Below are 23094 nucleotides of genomic sequence, written 5' to 3'. Positions count from 1 at the left end.
GTTTTCCCTAAATAATCTTATTTTTTGGAAAAGTAAGCGCTGAAATTTGAACTCGTTAGCCGCTGTTATTTATCGATACTGCAAACCTCGTGTACTTTTAATATTAAAATATTCCAGCTTGTCTTTTATTCACATCTACAGTTCACAATGACTTAAATTAGAATTTATTGAATAGGCATCCCATTCAATCTCGCAATAAATCAGGAACGATTTTCGCTGCTCGATATTTATCACTAACGCCTCGAAGCTTTATTAACCGGACCTACTTTATTCTGATTTCATTTCTACTGATTAGATTAGATTCCCTACAGTGTGGAAACAGGCCCTTCGGCCCAACCAGTCCACACAGACCCTCCGAAGAGTAACCCACCCAGACCCATTTCCCTCTGACTGATGCACCTAACACTATGGGTAATTTAGCATGGCCAATTCACCTGAACTGCACATCTTTGGACTGTGGGAGGAAACCGGAGCACCCGGAGGAAACCCACGCCGACTCGGGGAGAATGTGCAAACTCCACAAAGACAGTCGCCAAGGCTATAATCGAACCTGGGACCCTGGTGCTGTGAGGCAGCAGTGCTTTGGAACAAATAAAGTTGGGCAATAAAATCCTTCTAATCGTCTACTCTTTAATTTTGCACAAGTTGTACTCGAACGAAGCAAGCGATTTTTGATATGCTCTTTATTTCTTGTGATTAGTCAATTGGCGTATTTGTACGGTGGGCTATTTTGCTGGCGCCTGCCGGTTACATGTAGATCCGTGATTCAAATGAGCCGCTTGGATTCCTAAGGGTAGAATGAGCACCTTGCGAGCCCCACGCGAAGTTAAAACATGAAGAACTGACTACTTTTCAGGAAAACACACACAGAACAGCATATTCGAACGGGCAGCATGCAAGCTCCCAATGGATATTTTGTGCAGAGCCTGCTCAGTGTATGGGTGTTTTGACCTTACATTGGTGTGCCTTGATACAGTCAAGTAGTCATTCACACGAAACATCCCCGTTTCTCCATTATACCCACACTGTACAGATTATATCAATTGTGTTATTGTCAGTTCAGAAATGTTATGGACACATGCCTTTAGAAACTAAACCACTTAGATGCTCGGTTGGATCCCACGTTGGATCGCCTTTGATTTTTCTTTATGTAAACTGGCAATGTCGGCAGCATCATGAGCGATTATGATTGAAGACCGTTTATACCTCTTTGTTCTGGTTCGATGTTTTAATAGAAGCCACTCACCTATATAAAAAAGGCTCATGTCTGGTTTTGGAAATCAGCTTAGTATATTGTATTGTATTGGACCTGGACAAATAAAACAAAAAAGACGCCGAGTTAAGCTGACATTTGCAATAACTGCTCGCCCTTTGAACCGAACATGATCAGACTTAAAACTACAAAACAATAACAATCAGAGGGAGTTTAAAACCGATTACTGGCTAAGAGGCAACTTCACAGTAACCGTACAGTCAAGTTCAATTCACTTCATGCAAGGATGAGCAATTATCCCTCAATAAATTCAGCACATGGTTTAAACTGGATGGCGCTGCTGAACAGACAATGTGGATACGCTTCGTTCAACACTTTTGTTTTAACAACACAGCGACTCCGTTCGCCGCCGGGCAAAGCCACAACATCACATTTAATTTTACTGGAATAATGGTGACACCAACAACAACCAATTCTATTTCAAAAGCGCCCTGTATTAGCCAACTGTGCAAAAATAAAGAACGGCCGTTTTGGAAAAGCTGTGCACTATTGGTCCACGAGCATCATCGTTAAAATTTACGGACAGGGCAAATGAGTCAACAGGCAGACAGATCATCTTACTTTTCGTCTTAGCACTGAATGGGTAGCGTTTGCAATGGACACAGGACAAGGTGGACAAAATGCACCTCAGAGAGCGTTCAGTGCTCTGGCACTAAGTGCTGTGCGACAGAGGACCATTTTGTGGGTATGTGTGTGTGTACGCGCGAAACGACCTACAGGAAGTGGAAGTAAATTCCTCCTGTCAGCCAATAGGCTATTTTTAAAAAAAATCAGGTTTGCAACGACACCCCCCCCCCTCCCCGCCCCCAGCCGGACCCTCCCCTTTCACACTCCCTTTCGGTGTGTGGAATGCAGAACCGAGATCCGGATTCTGATTTGTGATTTGTTCCCTAATTGACCTAGATAAAACCACTGACTGGCAAGCCCCTGTAGCCGCAGGCACTCGGGATGAAACAGAGCAAGTGAACTCATTGCAAGCAATTCTCTCATTTTCTTCAGTAATCCCATTTGCCATTGTGCCCGTCCAATCCGTGGTATACTCCTCGCATGTTAGGCATTTTAACGAGCCTGACATTTGAATTTCATCATTCTCACCAACCACCCCCACCCCCTCCCTCCCCCACCAGTTTCTCTCCACTGACTGGCGCCGAGTTGGACGATGTGTTGGTGTCTGTGCTGCGGGGAGGGGGAGAGCTGTCTGGGAGGGTTGCGTTGTTAGCTGCCGGTTTGCTATGAGCCCTCGGGGAGTCAGTCTGTCGCCGGAGGAAAGGTGATTGAGCCCGCAGGGTCGCTCTCTGGGGCTGAGCTGGAGAGATACACCTCTCAGCCCGCACAGCGTTTCAGGATACCATGCCGGACAAAGTGACCGGGCCCCAGGACACAGCGCCTGCCAAGGTGTCTTCATTTTTCATCGAGAATCTGCTGCGGAGTAATGGCAAGGAGAGGCAGGCGGACAGCAAGGAGGAGAGCGGGGAGAGGGTCTCTGCCCGACCCGGCCTGTACCCTCACGGCACTGCGGGGAACCAGCTGTGCTGTCAGCTCTGCAGCCTGGCTCTGTGTACACACGGCTCTCCGCTCAGGGACAGCATGTTACAGTGGTACACCCGAACACAGCCCAGATGTGCGGGATGTGCCAGTCCAGACAGTAAGTCTCCTCTCGCCTTGCTGCTGAGCGGGAACGGCACCGACTCCAGCAGTCAGTCAACCCAGCTTCCCCCTCCACCCCCAACCCCTTTCCCCATCCTGACCTCGACGCCACTACTCCGCCGTTTTCCATTGCCTGTGGTCAGTAACAGCCCATGAACAGGGTCTCGCTGCTGGGCAGCTGCATGGAGGCTTGCCATTGGCACCTTAGTCTGTCGGGATTGTGGGTGGTGAGGCTAAAGCTGGCCTTCTTGTTTAAATTATTGCACTCTGATTCTGCCTCCTCACTCATGAGCTAAGGCCAAACTTTGAAACAGACCGCGGGGATTAACCTTCCCCCAACTCATCCCGGTCTGATATAAATGGGACCAACTGCGAAAAATGAGGTTTAACGATTAAAAACAAACATTTCACAGTTCAGGTTAAAGTAATAAGTCAGGTAATAAAGGCTCTGCCGTCTCCCAGCCCTCCGTGTGTTCCAATTATGTCACAGCCGATATTCCCAGTGTGAGCTCGGCTCCCGGGATTAACTGCGGGGATGGGCGACCTTCCTCTCATTTTAGTCGTTTGTTGTGTTCAATTTCTCCAACCAGCACCAACCCCCCGACCCCCCCACCCCTACCCCCCACAACATCACCCCCACCCTGGTTCTTGACCACACTGTGCCTGGTCAGGGCAAGTTCTCACGACCTGCGAGTCATTTCTCAGCCGTCCTTGAACAGTTAACGCCCGGTGCAGGTTGGATCGGAACAAACCCGCTGCGCCCTCGGTTTTGTAGACGGCTGCCCAGAAATGATTGAGCGAAAGAAAGACGATTTAATGCGTCTATCCGACTGGGCTTTAAATAAAAACCCCAAGCGGTTCCCCCCGGTTTACGGAATTAGTGATGTTCAGGAATTAGTAATGATCAGTAAGGTTCAGCAACACACCATGAATTCACACTCTGGTAGGCAGTCACAATACCAGAAGCCTTTATCCTTTGTTCCATGCCTTCGCTTTAACCTGTGAAGTAACCAAGAGCTAGCCTGTAACTGCATTCTCTGCTTGCGCTCATAGGTCCGAAGCAAGGAAGTCCTAGTTCCGTCGAAGAGCAATGTTTTTTCCTCCCAGCCAGTGATCTAGACTCCCCGCCAGTTTCGGACAAAGGGGACAGCCACAAGGAGATCTGTAGCCCAGAGGAAGACGAGCTCCTGGAGGGGAAGAGGTCAGAGGCAGACAGCCCCCCGGCTGCCAAAAGCCAGATGGACTCCGAGCAGAAATCCGGCCGCAAAAAGAAAACGCGCACCGTGTTCAGCAGGAGTCAGGTTTTCCAGCTGGAGTCCACGTTTGACATGAAGCGCTACCTGAGCAGCTCCGAGAGAGCGGGTCTGGCCGCTTCCCTTCACCTGACCGAGACTCAGGTCAAAATCTGGTTTCAAAATCGGAGAAATAAATGGAAAAGGCAGCTGGCCGCTGACCTGGAAGCGGTTAATCTCTCTCACAGTGCACAGAGGATTGTCAGAGTCCCCATTTTATATCACGAAAGTACACCAACCGGCGCCTTAAGTTTCAGCCTGCCGCAGGTATCCCCTCCTCTGGTCAGTTTCTCAGGCACTGCAAACTACCCTCTTACAACATTCCCCTCCTCCATGCCTTTCCTAAGGTCGCAAATGAGTGGACTTGTCTAGATCAGACCCTTCGACCAGATGGTACGTGGAAGGTCTAAGTGACGCCATGAGAGAAACGAAACGAAAAGCCTTTTGGTTCAATTTCAACACTTTTGTTTTGTCTCTAACACTTTCAGTTGGTGCAAATGTGCAATAGTGTACTCTGGGGCGCTGTGGCTGCAGAGCCGGACCGGAAATTTGTGCTCCTTTACATCCAAAGAAATGATTGCAGACTTGAATACAATGATTTCCGCATTCACTGATGTGACCACGTCATTAAAGACAACCACCACGCCCATGGACTACAGTATAAAAAATAATAACTTCATAGGTAATTTATATAAAGTCCCCTTTGCTTATACAATATATTGCTGTGTTAAACTTAGATTTCTTTTTAACTGATCGGTCTTGTTAGAACGGGCAAGGGAGGAGTCCAGAGCAAGTTCAAAATGCTCAATTGGATTTTAGTACATCTAAACATTAGTTACTGGGCGTTTTTGATTTTATTATTTTTAACTCGATGTAGCTAACCGCATTTATATTATCGGAGGAAAGAAATGCAATAAACCCCTGGTCAAATCCTTGAAAAACAAGCAAACTGGTCTTTGAATCAACTCATCATTCACCACACATCCATTTGATTTAATATCGAGCTGTTACAGAACTGTCAGGAATGGTGATTGGCTTCATTTTGGTTTGCATTGTATCTTTTGCTTAATCGTTTGCATATAAAGATCGCATATTTTCGGTGAACCTCGTCCACATAAACGTTTCTCCTCATGCGATGCAATAAAGTGGAACCATATTTCTTTTTAGCTTTACAAGTTGCAAATCTGGAGAAAAAAAATAACTAAGCTTCTACTATGCAACAGACTGAATGTTTAGTACAGTATGGCCGAAACTGTACTTTGCACTAAAGGCCGGAGCGATAACGTTATACGCATTTGCAAATTCTTTATTCCGAATCGTTTGTTCTTGTTCAGGTGACGTATATACTGCTGTAGATTTAATCAGAGCAGCGGATATTTGTCCGAAAAATTCTCAGTCCTAGTCATGACTTCAGGTTTTATTGTGAAATATTAGTGTGTTAAGACTTTTTATAAGCAATGCATGATTATTATCAAACATATGAGTACTGTTAATAATATAAAACAAACATATGACATTAAAAGTTATACTTAACCAACTCCAACTGCTTTATAGCTTCCCTTAGTTTCCGTTTGGTGTCTATATTCTTGCCTTGGTCAATGAATCGCAATCAACTATTTAGCAAGGTCGAACGTTCCCCTATTTCCTGAAAGCTGGTGAGAGGAGTTGTCGCAAGTGCAGATTTACTTCTTTACTATTTCCAGAATTTCTTGACACGAGATAGGAGACCATCATGTGAAATCCAGCAAACGATCGCTGGTTCAGTTTGCATCGTTCCAAGACTGATCTTTACAGACAGTTAAGAAAAAACTGCGGACGCTGAAAATCTGAAACAAACTCAGAAATTGCTGGGAAATCTCAGCTGGTCTGGCCACATCTGTGGAGAGAAATCAGTTTCGCAACTGTTCTGAAGAAGGATCACTGGACCTGAAACGTTAACTCTGATTTCTCTCCACATATACTGCCAGACCTGCTGAGATTTTCCACCAATTTCTGCTTTTGTTTCTGATCTTCACAGAGTTCCGCGTGTGTTTCAGCAAATCTCGATCATTGCTCATCGATGCTCTAAACGGGCTGAATGAAGACTCTATAGAGACTGGACTGACGTATTGCTGCTTATCTGCAAACAGTACTGTGCCCGTTATCTTTACTTGCGCGACCTAATCTCACCAACGTTGGAGAAATGGCGACGGATATAATATTGACAGCGATTCATGTAAGATTATGTTTAAAAACACGTAAAAAAAGAGCGACGTAACATGGTGTATGGTCTAAATGAACATCTGTGCCAAATAAAACAGCCCAGAGAGTAGCAGGGAAAGGTGAAAATTGTTGGTACGATTCTTAAACATCGAGGTGCCCTGACAAAAGCACGACCTCAAAGTCTCTAAAATAAAACAGCTTTATGGGATTACAATAAATCTGACATTAACAAAGAGCAGAAAACTCACTAAATAATGTCTATGCTGCACATCTATAACAAGGTCAGACTGCACTGGTTTCTAGCCTTCAGACGCGTTATGAGATCTGTAAAACAAATGGCATACATTTGTCAGAACATGCCAGAGAACATTGGTTTCAATTGCCTTTGTATCAATTGATTTCGGTGTCACCTTCCTACAGACGATAGGATGTTCTCTACATGCATACCTTGGCCAATACATTGTCCCAGTTATATGAGTGTTAAATTCAGTGGCTTGAATATGCACTATTTATAATTTCCATGACATTGTTTATCCGAAGTACCTTGTCGTTTTGGAGGCGTTGAAAATACTATATTAGAACGGAGGGAACGGAAAGGTTCACTGATTTCTGATGGAGGATGAAATCAGTCCATCAGGAAGGCAGAGCTTTGGGGCATGGAATCTCATGCTGGTTATCTTGCACCCAGTCATCACATCCCACAATTCCCTCTGCGAAACATTGACACATCTGTCTGCAGCTTTCTAATCAGCCATGTGGCGATGTTATGAGCAATAGAAGCGATATGAGTCAAACACTACCTATGCTTGGAACAAATGCTGTAAATACGCGGGGTGCCAGCTCTGAAGATAAAATTATGGGCCAGTCCCGCATGGACTTTAAAATCAAGAGACAGGGAAGTAAATTAGTGCACTGAATAAAAAATAAATAATTCTCGTAGTGAACGGTGTTATTGAGAAAATAGGAAGGAAGTGAAAGATCTGGGGAAATGTGCCGAAATGAAATGACATGCAATTCTACAAAAATTATTGATCCACAACTTCAGGTTTTCATTTAGTACCTGTTATCTAACAGTTCAACTGGTAAAGGCTTATTTTTAATCCGATTGTGTCTTTTTTAAAGCCATATTAGTCTCATCCCTGAAATTTAAAGCACAAACGTATAAAAAATACCCGGAAATATCTTTCAATTTGTGAGAACATTCGCATAAAAACGCTTGTACTAACTTCAGAGTCCTGTCCAAGTATAGGATCAAAGACACAGAAATAATTAGACCATGGAGTTAGTCTGAAACTTCACTGGATGAGCCGGTGCAATGCTGAGTGAATTCTGTGCTTTTATTTACAATGACCAGAAGTTTTCTTGAAATTTAGCTTTCAGTGCTTGAAATCTACACGAGATATTCGTCCATGCAATTCTTTTGGAGTTCTATTATCTAAACTGGGTTCTTTTGAAATTATTGATCGACAGAATGTGATCAGACGTTTCCTCGATGTCTTCAGTAGCGTATTTGAAATTATTTTTCATTACATTTAACTATGTAAGAGAAGACTACGGCACCGAACTGAAATTAGTTTTAATCGAAGCAATTCGGAAGAGTTTTTTATTATTTGATTTTATGTTCAATTACTTTATAAATCTCCGTTCTCTCAATGTCAACGAAAAAGAACAAACGTAATTCACCTTCAGGCATGTATTGGCTTCTCCAACTGTTGTGGTAAAACGCGCGTGGAATAAATGACAAGAGAGTAAAAATTGAATTGAAGGGAATATCAACGCATTTTAACCATCGTTGAATCTGGGGGGAAACCTCTATCTCATGTACCATTGCTAAGATTGACGCTGATTTAAAAAGAATGAGAGGATACTGCAATTGTCTGGACGGTTGGAATGTTGTAGCCGAGAAATGGGAAGAAATTAATCGGTCGAGTATTGGCACTACAATTTCCTAGGAAGGAAAAAAATTAATCTGGTTACAATCGTTCTTACCATAGAGAAAGAAATACTACTTGCGCGGCATGAGCGGTATTCAGAGCAATGGGATTTTCATCGTGTGTTGGCATTGCTTTGCCAAACATAATGGGATTATCATGCATCTCTTAAACACGAGCATTGAAACCGATTATCCGGTTGTCATTTAGCGTTTGGCTGCTGCATTTCCCTACATTACAACAGGTAGTACAATTCCAAACATGTTTAGCCATCTGTAAAGCCTTTTAGCATATACCCAGTTCATGAAGGATTATAACTGAAAAAAGACTGTTTCTCAACTATACATGGAAAATTTTGAGCACTTGTGAATTGAAATTTATATTGACTGAAATGTGCTAGTTTTATCTTCCCCATCCCCACTCCCCGAGCATCCATTTCAATCTCCCTCCCTCTGTTCCTTGACTTCAATGCAGCTTCATTACTCCTGTGATTGTAAGAAATATGGTCTTTGCATGGTGAACCAGTTTCATTTTGAACACTCCTTTTAATGGCGACGCATTTCATCTCCACATATCTGCCATCGAGAAATTGCAGGAAGGTAGTTTAATTATTCAGGAACTTGTTGGATGATGCATTGAAGGAGAAGCTGATCTATTACAAGGGAAAGTTTGAAAAGGAAATAATAGAGAAAGGGCTAGAAGGTATGCTGTTAGAAATGAACGAAGAAAAGTAGAAGAAAGGTGACATGGAACATAATCAGTGGGGGAGGTCATAGGGCCCAAGGTACAGGCTTTGATTCTAACCTGGCATGAAGTATCACTCGATCTTTGTATGTCGTTAAATCCAAACTTCTATTTAAAAGTAATTGCAACTCTTCAGAATTGTTTCTTTATTCTATCGCCATATTGTGAAAAATATTCAAAGCAGGCCAAGAAGTATCAACATAGCTTTATTTTTACAGGTGGTGTAATTCAATTGTCATACTCCAGTCATGTAATCCTATCGGGGCAAACAAACATATCACAACACTCGACGTCCTTACTTCATGGAATTAAAATAGGAAATTATAGATGGCCCAGCAGCCAATCTCTTTACAATGAGAAAATTCACGAAATGGACAAGGGTTCTGTGGTCCAGAAAGCAAAATCAGAACAGCGATTCACTTCTCTTTTACCCTAACTCTGGAGTCGGACATTAAGGTAAGGATCTATTGGCTAATTCGAATGCGTAAAATCTCATTTCGAGAGAACATAACTGGAGTTAAACCATAAGACCATAAGACATAGGAGCAGAAATTCGGCCATCCAGCCCATCGACTCTGCTCCGCCATTCAATCATGGCTGATAAGTTTCTCAACCCCATTCTCCCACTTTCTCCCCGTAACTCCTGATCCCTTTGGTATTCAGGAACCTATCGATCTCAGTCTTGAATATACTCAATGACCTGGCCTCCACAGCCGTCTGTGGGAAGGAATTCCATAGATTCACCACTGTCTGGCTGAAGAAGTCTCTCCTTACCTCCTTTCTAAGAGGTCTGCCCTTTAATCTCAGGCTGTGCTCTCCGGTCCTACCAATGGAAACATCTTCCCAACATCTACTCTGTCCAGGCCATTCAGTATTCTGCATTTTTCAAGTAAAATCCCCCCTGATCCTTCTAAACACCCATCGAGTATAAACCCAGAGTTCTCCAACGTTTATGTGAAGCTTTTCATTCTTGGGACCATTCTTATGAACCTCTTTTGAACACGCTGTAGGACCTGTATATCCTTCCTGAGATATGGGGCCCAAAACCGGGCGCAATTCTTCTCTTTCAGACATGGGAGAGGTGCATAGTGACTTTATGGGCAATTGCTGCCAAACATTAGAAAGAATGGGAGGAATATAAAATGAAAACCTCAGTAATGTTGCAAACCATACTTTTCAATCCTACTTCACCACTTCTTCCACACGTTTGCGATTTCCTTTGCATTAGTTTAACTGTTAACAAGCGAAACGGAGTATCACAGTTACAGTACTAAAAAGTAACAAAAATGGCTAAATCATATTTACCATTGGCCTACCACAGAACTAGATAATTTCACACTGACGATATTTGATAGTAACTGGCAGCTTTTCATTTTGCATTGTTGCAGGTATTTCAGTGGAGTTGTATATTGCCCTTCTTTCAAATCATTTCACCGCAAAGCAAGTACTGCCCGGGCAAAGCGGCCGCTAAGGCGCAACAGGGCGAGTTGACAGTCGCTGGTTACATCTAAGCCTACCTCTATTCTCACAAAATGCTCATGGTTGTGCAGTATTCCCGATGAGCATGCGATTTAGTTGAGTGTTAATGGAGATTAGCTTTGTAATTTGTGAGGAAAGGGTGGAACAAGTTATTCAGAAACTCACAATTTCAAGATTAGTCGTAAAGCAATATTCCATCAGCAGATGAGTCAGTTAATCAATACCCCATGGCAAAGTCAGAGACAGAAGCCTTCAAACGAAATGAAGTTTACCATCACCTGAAAACGACCTTTTCCTAGCATATGCTAACAACCAAAGGAAGCATTTTATAACGTCTTGAATATAATAAAATGATAAAAACAATGATTGCAGATGGTGGAAACCAAAGTCTAGATTAGAGTGGTGCTGGAAAAGCACAGCAGTTCAGGCAGCATCCAAGGAGCAGGAAAATCGACGTTTCGGGCAAAAGCTCTTCATCAGGAATACATATAATAAAACGTCCATGGGAACACCCATGGCGTTCAAGACAGACATTGATCAGAACTGAAGAATGAAGGGGTGACAGTGTACACAGGTGCTGTACCGGCCGGGGACTGTTGTTCACGGAGGGCAGAATCTCAGGATAAGTGGGACAATCATTTAGGACTGAACTGAGGAGAATACTTCTCACTCAGAGATCGTGAGTCTTTAGAATACACTAACCCATTAAATATTTAAGGTTGAGAAAGGCAGTTGTTCTTTATTCTGGAATCAGGGGTTATGGGAAAAGACGGAAGAAATGTGGCAGGCCTCGATTAGCCCTGTTGGTGGTGAATGGTTGAACACATTCGTCAGTGTTCTATCTGATGATGATTCGGAGATGCCGGTGTTGGACTGGGTGTACAAAGTTAAAAATCACACAACACCAGGTTATAGTCCAACAGGTTTAATTGGAAGCACTAGCTTTCGGAGCGTCGCTCCTTCATCAGGTGGTTGTGGAGGATACAATTGTAAGGCACAGAATTTATAGCAAAAATTTACAGTGTGATGTAACTGAAATTATACATCGAAAAATACCTTGATTGTCTCCTACTCAAGGCGGATTGCGAAAGGTGAATGAGAATGGAAAGTGGGTGGGGAGGGCGTTAGAAAGGGAATTCTGAACTGTCGAACTGTCAGGACCGGGTAGGATTTGGAAGCTACATTCTTTAAAAAATTCTCTTATTAATGTCATTGGAGCGTTTTAGGGCCCTGGAAAGCTACAGAGAAGGAGGAGGGTGGAAGCCACTAAAATGTAAGAACAAGAAAAAAACATTTAGTTCTTCTAACCTGCTCCATCATTTTACTAGATGGTGGCTGAACAGTTACTCATGTCCACATTTCCTTCATTTTGATTAACAAACATGAATGTATCTCAGACCTCTAATGAACAATTGCACCAGTTGCTATTTGTTGAATAGAGTTGAAACCTCCACCACCTGTTAGAATCTGAGATTCTATTTCTTTTCCCCTAACTTTAATTCTAAAGGGAGAAGAGAGGTAATTAGATTACTTACAGTGTGGAAACAGGCCCTTCGGCCCAACAAGTCCACACCGACCCGCCATCCCTATATTTACCCCTGCATCTAACACTATGGGCAATTTAGCATGGCCAATTCACCTAACTTGCACATTTTTGGACTGTGGGAGGAAACCCACGCAGACACAGGGAGAATGTGCAAACTCTACACAGACAGTTGCCCGAGGCGGGAATGGAACCCAGGTGCCTGGCGTTGTGAGGCGGCAGGTCTAACCGCTGAGCCACCGTGCCGCCTAAATCAAGGAGGAATTCAAATGTTTGGGGTGAGGATGGGAGCGGTAGATGTTGTGTTAGCTACCTTCTGGAACAAAATGGGAAGCGAGATGCTTGAGCAAGACTCAGTGGGCGCAACTTTAATAAACGCGTTCAAATTCAAGAGATTGAAGAAAGGGAAAGTTTGCTGCTTTCCACCACCACCGGACGTTTCAAAACGCTTCAGAGCTAACAATCTTATTTTTAAAAAGTGTGGCCTTCCCTGTTAACATAACAATCAAGAAAATTGACAGATAATCTGTTTTTATGATTGAGAGATAATTGCTGGCTAGAATGCTGGAGATGCCTGTTGGTCATGACAGATCTTCCACATTCATTTGGGAGAATCCCAGCTCAGTGCCGCATCGGAAAGGCTGATGGATCTGATAGATCACACCGGAGCGTCAGGATCCAAGTGCGAGAGTGGGACTTGAACTCAGAACCTTGTAGGTCAGAGGGAAGAGTGCTACCAACCGAACTATATTCAGCACGTTACACCTGCGCGATCTTAAACTGACATTAGGATTAGCCCTAACATAACCCACCCAATATGTTCAAAAGACCATAAGAAATAGGAGTGGAAGTAAGACCATGCCTGATGGGTATTTCAATGCCACTTTCCCGCACTCTCCCTGTATCCCTTAATTCTCTGCGAGTTTAAGAATTTATCAATCTCTGCCTTGAAGACATTTAACGTCCCGGCTTCCACTGCGCTCCGCGGCAATGAATTCCACAGGCCCACCACTCTCTGGCTGAAGAAATGCCTCCTCATTTTCGTTCTAAATTGACCCCCTCCAATTCTAAGGCTGTGCCTATGGGTCCTAGTATCCCAGCCTTGACAGAAACAATTTCTCAGCGTCCACCCTTTCTAAGCTATGCATTATCTTATAAATTTCTATTAGATCTCTCCTCAACCCCAGGATCCTCAGCCGTTCTTCGTATGTTTGGCCTACCGTTCCAGGGATCACCAGTGTGAATCTCCGCTGGACACGCTCCAGTACCAATATGTCCTTCCTGAGGTGTGGGGCCCAAAACTGGACACAATATTCTAAAATGGGGCCCAACCAGAACTTTATAAAGTCTCAGCAGCACATCACTGCTTTTATATTCCAACCCTCTTGAAGAAAAAAAACAAAATAGTTCAAAAGGTGGTGTGTCCTGACAAACTATATGGTTAAACATCAGTAACGTCAGCTGCCTGAATTCAAATCCAGGCCAATCTGATGTTTGAATATCTCCTCACACTTTGGGTCAGGTTGTACATTATAATCCAGTTTTAATCATGGGGCTAGTTGACAAGCTCACTCAATTAGAGCACGGCATGGCTAGGTTAGGGAATCATAGAATAATCACAGCAGAAGTGAGGTCGTTCGGCCCATCGTGCAGTTGCTTGCTCTCTTTAGGACTAAACCAGCCAGTTCCACTCCCTCGCCGTTTCTTATCGACCTACAATTTTTATTCTGTTTCTCCTCAGGAACCTATTCGGTTCTCTTTTGAAAGCTCTGATTCTATTTGCGTCTACTTCACTCTCCGATGCTGAATTAAATGGACAGAACACAACACGCTGAAGAATTGCTTACGCTCTTGCAATTTTAGAGTTAAGTACAGAGTTGGGTTAGAACGGAGTTTTATTCTACACGTACTTAGTTATGCTTGACCCATGGCTATAAACAAGGTCTTGAAGTAGAAATTATTTTATCACACACGAACATGAGGGGAAAGATTTACAAGGGAAAGTAAAAGCGAATACTTCGAGTTCAAGTGAATTATTGAAAAAACAACGTTAACCAAGTGCAATATTCTGATGCGTGTGTAGTTTCGGAGCTCTCCCAGGTTTAAAATTAATGACAATGTGAATGCACTGCAGCGTACGTTTACATCGGTATGGATACCTAAAGAGAGAAATAGAAAAGTTTAAAAACTTAGATTTAGAAACATGGTTGACAGTGAATAACTTATACTTGTGCTTTCCAGATGTCAGTATAGCTGACATATTGAGTGGACAAACTGCAGTTCTGATGTGCATTTACAACTTCTTATTTAAGTTGCGAAGTAATCAACAGGACGCTTCATGCACTTTACATCTCCTACCTCTGTGCAACACAGAAAGTGACTCATATTCTGCTCGTTTCACTCCAATTCTGTCAATCGTGTGTTTAAAGATTTTTCGACCTGGAGATCTTGAGCCATTCTCAACGGACAATTAAACGTTGAAAAACAATTTCCAGCATTACCGCTGTTAAACCTTGTATATAAGACATCGGTTTACTGATCAACAAAATGTTCTCTACCTACAAGGGGAGTATATCTTGCCATAGGTAAACTCAGTACTCAATGCTCGCTTATAGATCATTTATGGCTTTCAGTGCGAATCCTGCCACTATGATATCTGGGAAGCAGAACGGACTATTTTAGTAAATGTAACGGAAATTGTGATATACATATCGTGTAACCGTAACATTGTAATCGAAGTTAACTTATGCCAATTCACCTGAGCTGGAATATCGAAGGGGCCCTGGAGAACGGCGTAAATAAACGGGGTATGGGGGAGCCAAAATGTGAAGGCCCGGAGCCCGCGCGGCACAAGATCTATGTGCGACTTTGCCAGACAGTATAGTTGAATTTAAGAGGACTGGGTGAAGCGGGACAAGCATGAAACGGTTATGAATGGGAAGATGTGGAGTATTACAGCTGCAATCCGCTGTCGGGATCTTAGCCAATCGTTGACTAGAACACAGAAGCAAATCCGAACCCAACATACGCAATAGGTCAAATTATTTTAAATTTTCCACGCACTCATGTACGTACTGTATACATTGATACATATCACACGCATATATAATATATATTTATATGTCAATGTATATTTGTATTTAATACACGTGGTTCCAGTACTAAAGTCTAACGCTGCCTTTTTGACCCAAGTTCTGTTGCTCTCAGACAATGGTATCCGAGGCGAATTAACTGGGAGCTGGCAGTTTGTGTTCGATGAAGCGATATTCCGATCGCGCATCGCCATTGCAACCCTCCCCTGTCCTGTTTGAATCTTCACAGAAAGGTAGCTGCCAAGAGGAGGGAATGCTCCCACCCTTGCTGGAGCCCGCATCGATGATACTGACACCATTTCACATTTCTCCCCTCCCCAAAAAGCGTCTTCCGGCAATGGGGGTGGAGAGTGGGTAAGATGGCAACTTCCAAATAATTATGAGCGTTATTAATCTATTTTTACAAGAAAAAAACAAGGAACGGTGGTTTTGACTTTTAAAAATGATAGGAGTATAAATTGGTAGTGGATTGCTACTGAAAATCAGAAGTCCAAGTTGCTAGTACAGGTAGAGAATTTGCAAGAGTGGAGATGTCAGAGTGGGAATGTGACCCTGATTGCCCTGCACCTTGGCAGTGCAGCACCACTGTGACTTTCTGCCTTCCCCCAGAGACAGCGATGCCACTGACTGACAATCTTTCGCAACTGCGAGTTTTTAAGCTACAAATGAACGCGAGAAAGAGGAAGACGCTTTGCGGATTGTACTGTGCGGCCGACGTGCAAGTGCAGAGTCACCGCGCTGTGGTGAGGAGCAGATGTCTGCCAGCAGCACAGCCCGCCTCCGCCCTCCCATTGGATCAGGCCGGCTGCTCACATTTGGACCAATGTAAAGCTTCCAGGAACGGCCATCTTCCCGCAGAGTGAATAACTTTGGGGGGGAAAGCAGGGAGCTGGGCTCTGAGAGGGGCAGGAATGGTGCTGGCGGGACCGGGATCATTGCACAGAGCTTCCGGACAGTTCACTGAGACGGTTCACCGTCTGAGTGCCTGAAGTGGCCGGCGCGGGGGGGAGGGGGGGAGGGGGGGAGCGGCGGGATGATGGACAAGGAAGAGGGCTTCCAGTGTCAGCCTCTGTCCCTGACATTTACCATCGACAGCATTCTGAAAGCCAGCCCCAGGTGCAAAGAGCTCAGGCACGACCGTGCGAAGCAGCAAGTCACGCCGGCGTTAGAATTCAAATCACGGCATGAAACGGCCAGGGCGGATGTGAGACAGGGCAAGGACCGCAGGAAAACAGGTCAAGGTATTGTCAGCGTTAGGCAGATGCTGCACCGGTGCCGCGGGAGTATTGTTGTCTGTTTATTTGAGTCCCTGTTTGCCAGCCGTCGGTTATTAAACAATGCACTTATGAAGAGGACTCGCAGAAGTTAAATTCAGTTGGAAGGTTTAAATGCATGCATTGACTGGACAGTGTTATTTTTCAATGGTAGGTTAGCAATGAGCAAGATGTCTGATTTAGCCTATGCATGTCACAGTTCGAGAGGCCCAGAGTTTGCAATCTCCACCTTTTCACGGTTTATTTATCCAGCAGTTATGCAATAACGTGCCACACATAGTTTTGCAAATGCTCACACAGTAATAGAGCGAGGGAAAACTGACTTTGCTGGGTTTTCTGATGCAGAGACCATGAACGGCGGCTATCTAACCTCCTCCTCCTCCTCGCTCGAATTCACCACGGACGCAAACCATTCCGTCAAAAGCCCGGAATCTTACGAATCGTTCGAAACGGCGGATCACAGCGACGATTCCGGCCGAGTCAAACCCAACAAGAAAGCCAAAGCGCTCGCCAAAAAGAAGACGCGCACGATATTTTCCAAGAGCCAGATCTTCCAGCTCGAGTCGACGTTTGACATGAAGCGGTACTTGAGCAGCGCCGAGCGCGCTTGCCTGGCGAACTCTCTCCAGCTCACCGAGACCCAGGTGAAGATCTGGTTTCAGAACCGCAGGAATAAACTAAAAAGGCAACTGTCCGCTGAATTGGAGGTCACAAGCACCCCCGAACCTGCCCCCAAGATAGTCCAGATGCCAGCAATGTACAAAGAGAGCAGCTTTCTGCGAAGATGTTTGTTACCAGTGTCTTTCCCTGTTCTGTATCCCGGGAGCAGCACGCCTTATCTTTGTCTCCCTGACGCCCGCAAATATGTCCATGTCCTGGACGCGGACCTATAATCGCTTCCAGCAGCGCTTAACTGTATCTGAGGAACTTTTAGTGGTGGCTTAGTCACTGTTTATACTGTTTAACTGGGGATATATATATATGGTATGTAATTTGTCGAAGGCCTTTTTCTTTTCCTTTACGCTTCACTGCCTCTTTCCTATCTGATTCTTAACTGGAAATTATCCACTCGACGCTCATCTTTTAGATCTCTCTCGACTTGAATTTGTTCTGAGGCTTTCCAATTCTGAATGACATTTTACATTCAGTAAAACAATTGACATTTTTTTTTAGCACCGCTGAATTAATTCAACCACTGTACAGTGTTTTGATGGATTTGCTCACAATGCAGTGCCCAGTTATAATGTGCAATCTTCATTTGTATTCGGAACTCTTCACACACGCTGTGAAGAGTTTGCGGAGAGAGGTTGAGGAGGATGTGGATATTTACTGTACAGCTGATGGATTAGTAGCACACAATAAGATGTTATACCTTAATCCAGAATTACTCACCATTCCCACCATTGTCTAGGATTGTCCACCTCGACCCATATTTATGTTTTTAAAGGCAGTGTGAGCTGCTAATATAAAAGCAACGCACTGCTCGCTCCTAGAAATGCTGTTTGGATTTTGTTAAGAGTAGGGCACTCACACGACCTGGCTTTGATGTGCGATCGAAAATAAATTTACGGCCTCTTTATTTTTCTGTTCTTTGTTTTTTTTTGTCTGTTCATCTGCGAATCTCACAATTTTTTTGCTCAGCATTCTTTTTCTCCGATTTGGTCTTTCCCACTGCTTTTCAAAAGTCATGCACGCTACTTGCTGTTTTGGTGACAACTTAAACACGCACACATACGAACACACACACATACGAACACACACACGCGTGCATGCTGGAAATACATTTAACTGGAGGTGTCAATGACCAGAGTTTCACCCCCTATGCCTGCCCTCTCCGACTCGTAGTGAATGGGATTAGTTGGCCCGCTATTTCTTCTCTGGGGTCACACAGTTTAAAAAGAAAATAAATTGGAGCCCCCAACGTGCGAAATTCCGAAGGTAGACCTTTTTTTAAAAAAATACCTTCTTCCTGGGACCTGGCATTTACATTGTTTTTGTTTTAACTGAATTCATCATTGCCAATTTGTTTCCAGCCTGGGTATTTGTCTAGTTAACACTGCGTGTAGTCCATTAGATCAGTGATAATCCAATTTGTTTGGTGGGAATGCTTGCAAATCTGGTACGACATCGGTTTCATTGATAAAACCCGAACGGCACGTTAATATTTGTACATCTTTATATGTAACAGGTTCGATATTCAATGTGAACATTAAAACTAAAATGCAGTTTGTTGCTCCGAAGCTTGCATGTTACAAATTACTCATGTGCAGAGCCGCATTTGAATGTAAAGGGATTATTCCATAACACGTCTGATAGGCAGTGACGAGATAGGGCCACTCTGGAATTAATTCACGCTTCGTATGCCTCTCTCCCACCCCGCTTAGAACTGCCACCTTCATTAAAGCAGTATTTCTTGCTAAATTGGAGATAAATTAGCCATCCGTTCAGGAATAAAGAACACATGGATATAAAGTCAACCATTAGTTGTTTTGAATTTACACTTAAGCTCGATTTTAATAAAATCTGCCAGTTTCTGGCATTTACTTGAATTGAGTGTGTACATATGGTGTTGGCAGAGTGGGATGGTGCCCAGAATCCATTTTACAAGAGTAGTCCAGCTATCATTCAGTATTAATTTGGTAAGATACAGAGTACACCGGAACGAAATTAGGATACTTGTGGCCAGAATTTACCCAGATTAATCCTACGCTGTTTCAGGGTCGCAAACATTTCATTAAACATGTTTTTCAGAGCTTAGTGCCAGCACGTAAAATAGACCAACTATCTCGCAAATCTCGCAACTATCTCAAAACTGCAGGCAAAATTAAATTGGTAGATGGAAATAAATTTGTTACATTTCCAGTGATAAATGAATAACTCATTGACACGCACATGTATTACTTTCTATTTAGATTTTAAAACGGTGTCCACCGAACTGTTCATTGTAACACATGGTGTATACTTTCATGTTAACCCATTCCAGTCAGAAGACGTGCGAGTAACAATTGGCCTGGAAGATGTCACACGCATGTTACAGCTACATTTGAATGAATGAGCCTGTTTGCGATCATGGCAAACCACGCAATAATTGCACTTATTTCCTTATCCGTCCCCTCCTATGTTCTCTGCTTCTTAAAAATACAGACGGCCAGAGTACAGCGAGATTGCAGGCACGGTCCCACCGCGCCACGCTTGCTGAAGCGGTGCTGTTGTTTAATATTTGTCGTCCTCACTTGCCAGTATTGTTATTCCGGACAAACCGCATATTATCCAACAGAGGGATAATTTTCATAGCCAGAATTGGCAGATTTTTTTCAACGAAATGACGATGCCTCTGAGTTGATGTAAACCTGAGCAAAATGATGTCGTTTTCAGATGTAATTAATGCAGCAGCTAGGAGATTTATTGGTTCACAATATCCTGTGTACAATCAACTCTGGCACGGATTATGCCTCTCGTTATGTAATTTGGAGTAAGGGAGGATTTTATTACGGAGGATGGGGGGTAGGGGATTTGTTCTCTAGGCCGAACTAGAACAGAGATATGCCGCCCTAATAAAGCTAAATGACAGCCCAGGTATTGTATTGTACCGTGTACAGTTGTACAGTTTCTCGCAATCATGATGCTTGAACTTTATAAGTCGATTTCTTATCTTACTTGAAACAGCTACCATTCTACTGCTCGTAATCTTGTTATTGTTTATAATTGTATGGTCCAACCATACGCTAGGTATTCTTTGCATGTATAAGTATTTAAGGGGAAGCTGGACAATTGATGTACAGTACTGTTACTATTGGATATTAAACGATTTGGAATCCTAAATAAGCATTGACGCTAACCTGACTTTTCTGATGGGGATAATATCAACGGCGCATCTTCTGGGGGAACCCGTTACATTTCTAGCCGTTTGTTGTGGTCTTGTGTTTTGGAGGCAAAGCGGTTAAAACTGAAACAATCTCCCTCGCGGATTAAAGTTCTTCATTCAGTGTTAAATACTGGCGATTTCTAGAGAAAGCTGAGCAGAGGTTGGAAACATAAAATACAATGGCAATGGAAAAGTGGTGCTGGCAATGACTTTAATTCAGACTGCTCGCTATTTAAATGTTAAGGGTGGGAAGTGGAAATTACTGCGCACACATTATACAGTTCCGTTCTACCGTGTAGAAGTTGTTAGCACCCCGGGATATAATTGATAATTGATTTCCTTTTCATTAGCGGGATGGGATATTTTAACAAAGATTTAGACACAACTGCAGCTCCAGCATCAAGGCTGCGTGTCTATACAGTGTGGCTGGGTCTGAGGTGAGGGAACTGTTGAGTTGTATGGTCGGCATGACAATATGTCAAATATAACTCAAGGGGGAAAACACAAGGGATTTATTACACGTAGAAAACGTCTCCATTGATTTTGAAATTGCAGGCTATTTTAAAATAATAAAACATAATAAACTCAAGGAAGGACCGAACGAGGCCCCCCTGGTAAAGACGACAACCCAAAAATACAATTGCACAATGGTTGGTAATATTAATTCCTGGTTCTGTACGTACATTCCAATATGCCACCCCAGTTGCGTAGTAAACTGACAGTGGAACTACACAGTGTCCACATCAGCACAAGTAAGCCAAAACAAGAAGACGCTGAGCTCATCATGTGATAGCACATTGGAATAACCTTTGACCTTTCCTATCACAACAGAGGACAGTGGCCTTTGACATGGAGAGTGAATTGACTGAAGCTGAAGTTGGATTAGGCGATTATAACTGGAGCGAGCCAACAAAAAATCCTGCTCGATTTTGTTGGACATTTAATAATCTCTAAAGCACGTCACCAATAATTTCCTTCTTTTGCTAACAACGTAACTTAGGTACATGCGGCGAGGAATGCCTTAGCACAAACTAATTACTTCTCCAAATCACCTTTATTTACAGACTTGGATAAAACGCGGATATATCTGAATCATTGGTAATATGACTCATTTCAAATATTTTGCCAGTACATTTTATTTTATACTTAAACGGCATGCCGTCTAAATAGCTGCATGCCCTCACATACTTACAAGTTGAATCGCCGTTATTAAATGTTACACTGTGCAACAGTAGCATATCTGAGATAAAATGATTGCCAGTACTAGAACTTACAATTAACACCAAAAGAAGGAAACAGTGGCCGAGAGGGATTGGTGTCGCGCACCGCTGACTCAAGCTTCACAGTTTGTTCAGTTTCCCTTGTGCCATCACCCGTTCATGGGCAGTTCGACGATGGGTAACCGCCAAGTTATATCAACAATATATAAACAAAGTAAACGTAATTATTTGAAACATACCGTGCAAATGCAGGAAATATGGCTTCTCACAGCATGAAATGTACTTCAATTGCAACATTTCCAACCAGTTACTTAGTCTGCCACTTCGGAAAAGCAGCGTGCAAAATGGTTTATTTCTCAGTTTGAGGCAAATTGTAAGCCTGTTTTTGTTTGCTGCATTATTTGAAGTGCACAATGGTCTTATCTGTTTTATGTACGTGGATCTATGCCATACAGTGGTAAGAAAGGTGTTTGCAGAGTCGACTTGACTCCAAAGGAAAATGGCTGGTGACAGGGATGGTTAGATTCCCAATGGTGGGCGCATAAAATAGATCTCTTGGCTTCGAGGTCGTCGTTTGACATTTGCTATTTGACCTGCCAGGTCGATTTTTTCTGTGGAAAAAATAGAATGATAGGCCAAACATTTACCTCAGGATTATCCCCATTCACGTTTATGCATGTGCCTCTACGTGCAGGGTGTCCTGGGTTTCCTGGTTGATGGAAGCTTGCTCATTCTCTGAGCTGGTGAGCAGCATTTTCTCTCTCCCTCTCTCTGTATTTGTGTGTTGACTGACCATCAACATTATCCTGATGAATACCCCGGGGTTGCGAAACAGCCTGCCACGTACATTTCTTTGTGGGATTTGTGAGGCAAAAAGGAAACCGATCTATTTGGACGCCCCAGCTGTTGAGTTGAAAGAGTTTTCAGCAGAGAGCCGGTCAGAATTAGTGCACACCCGAAAAGAAGCAATCTTACCATTGATTCTGCGACAGCCTTGTTTTTGATATCTTAGGTTACTTAAGTCAATATTACACCCAATCTCACCCAAACTGTTAACATCGCTTGAAAAGTTTGAAACACAGTGATCTGCATTTCGGGTTCGTGTGTGGAAATCCGGAGACCGGAAATCAGGCAACTGGCGAGCCGGCGAACCCATTGTAATGTTCGTTTCTCCCGTCAACTACAGGAATCAAGCTCACGCTTTAGATTAATGGTACATTGCAATTATTTCGAAAAGAGTGTTTACATCATTTTGTTTTCAATTAAACATGAATGAAAACAAGGACAACACTGCAACTATCGTATGGTCAATAATAAAACGTAAAAAAAATTACAATGAATCAATGGATCAGATCAATATCTATTGAGCAATGCATAAATCATACCCTTTCAAAACATTAAGCATAGACACTTTTAACTTAAGAAGAATAGCTGACAGTTTTTCTTTTGGTCTGCACTCACTCATATGGGTATGGTTTTCTGTGGGTGTTTTATCGAGTTAAAGGCGCTATATAAATAAAGGTTGCTATTGA

General features: G+C 43.2%; 2 protein-coding genes and 1 long non-coding RNA gene across 6 annotated transcripts in view; 2 read left to right on the top strand and 1 right to left on the bottom strand.

Annotated features, from left to right (window-relative positions):
- Positions 1 to 1941, bottom strand: part of LOC148152077 (uncharacterized) — a 98288-nt gene extending 96347 nt beyond the window's left edge. For all 4 annotated transcript variants that reach the window (XR_015757201.1, XR_015757215.1, XR_015757221.1 and 1 more), the window contains exons 1-2: positions 1835 to 1941; positions 1247 to 1309 (exon numbers count right to left, since the gene is read on the bottom strand). This is a non-coding gene — a long non-coding RNA (uncharacterized LOC148152077). The remainder of the gene's footprint in view (positions 1 to 1246; positions 1310 to 1834) is intronic.
- Positions 1942 to 2193: 252 nt separating this feature from the next.
- On the top strand, positions 2194 to 5750 carry hmx1 (H6 family homeobox 1). Its single transcript, XM_043698578.2, has 2 exons — positions 2194 to 2918; positions 3974 to 5750. The coding sequence occupies exons 1-2, from the start codon at positions 2624 to 2626 to the stop codon at positions 4582 to 4584; spliced, it is 906 nt and encodes a 301-aa protein (XP_043554513.2). The 5' UTR covers positions 2194 to 2623; the 3' UTR covers positions 4585 to 5750.
- A 10487-nt stretch (positions 5751 to 16237) lies between these two features.
- Positions 16238 to 20302, top strand: hmx4 (H6 family homeobox 4). Its single transcript, XM_043698633.2, has 2 exons — positions 16238 to 16444; positions 16823 to 20302. Exons 1-2 carry the CDS (start codon positions 16240 to 16242, stop codon positions 17368 to 17370), a joined length of 753 nt encoding a protein of 250 aa, XP_043554568.2. The 5' UTR covers positions 16238 to 16239; the 3' UTR covers positions 17371 to 20302.
- The last annotated feature ends 2792 nt before the right edge of the window (positions 20303 to 23094 follow it).

The sequence above is a fragment of the Chiloscyllium plagiosum genome, unplaced genomic scaffold (genome assembly GCF_037043375.1).
Source record: "Chiloscyllium plagiosum isolate Xiang-an unplaced genomic scaffold, Cpla_swu_hap1 HiC_scaffold_1, whole genome shotgun sequence".
In the NCBI taxonomy this organism is placed as follows: domain Eukaryota; kingdom Metazoa; phylum Chordata; class Chondrichthyes; order Orectolobiformes; family Hemiscylliidae; genus Chiloscyllium; species Chiloscyllium plagiosum.
This window is presented reverse-complemented; position numbering and strand designations above follow the sequence as displayed.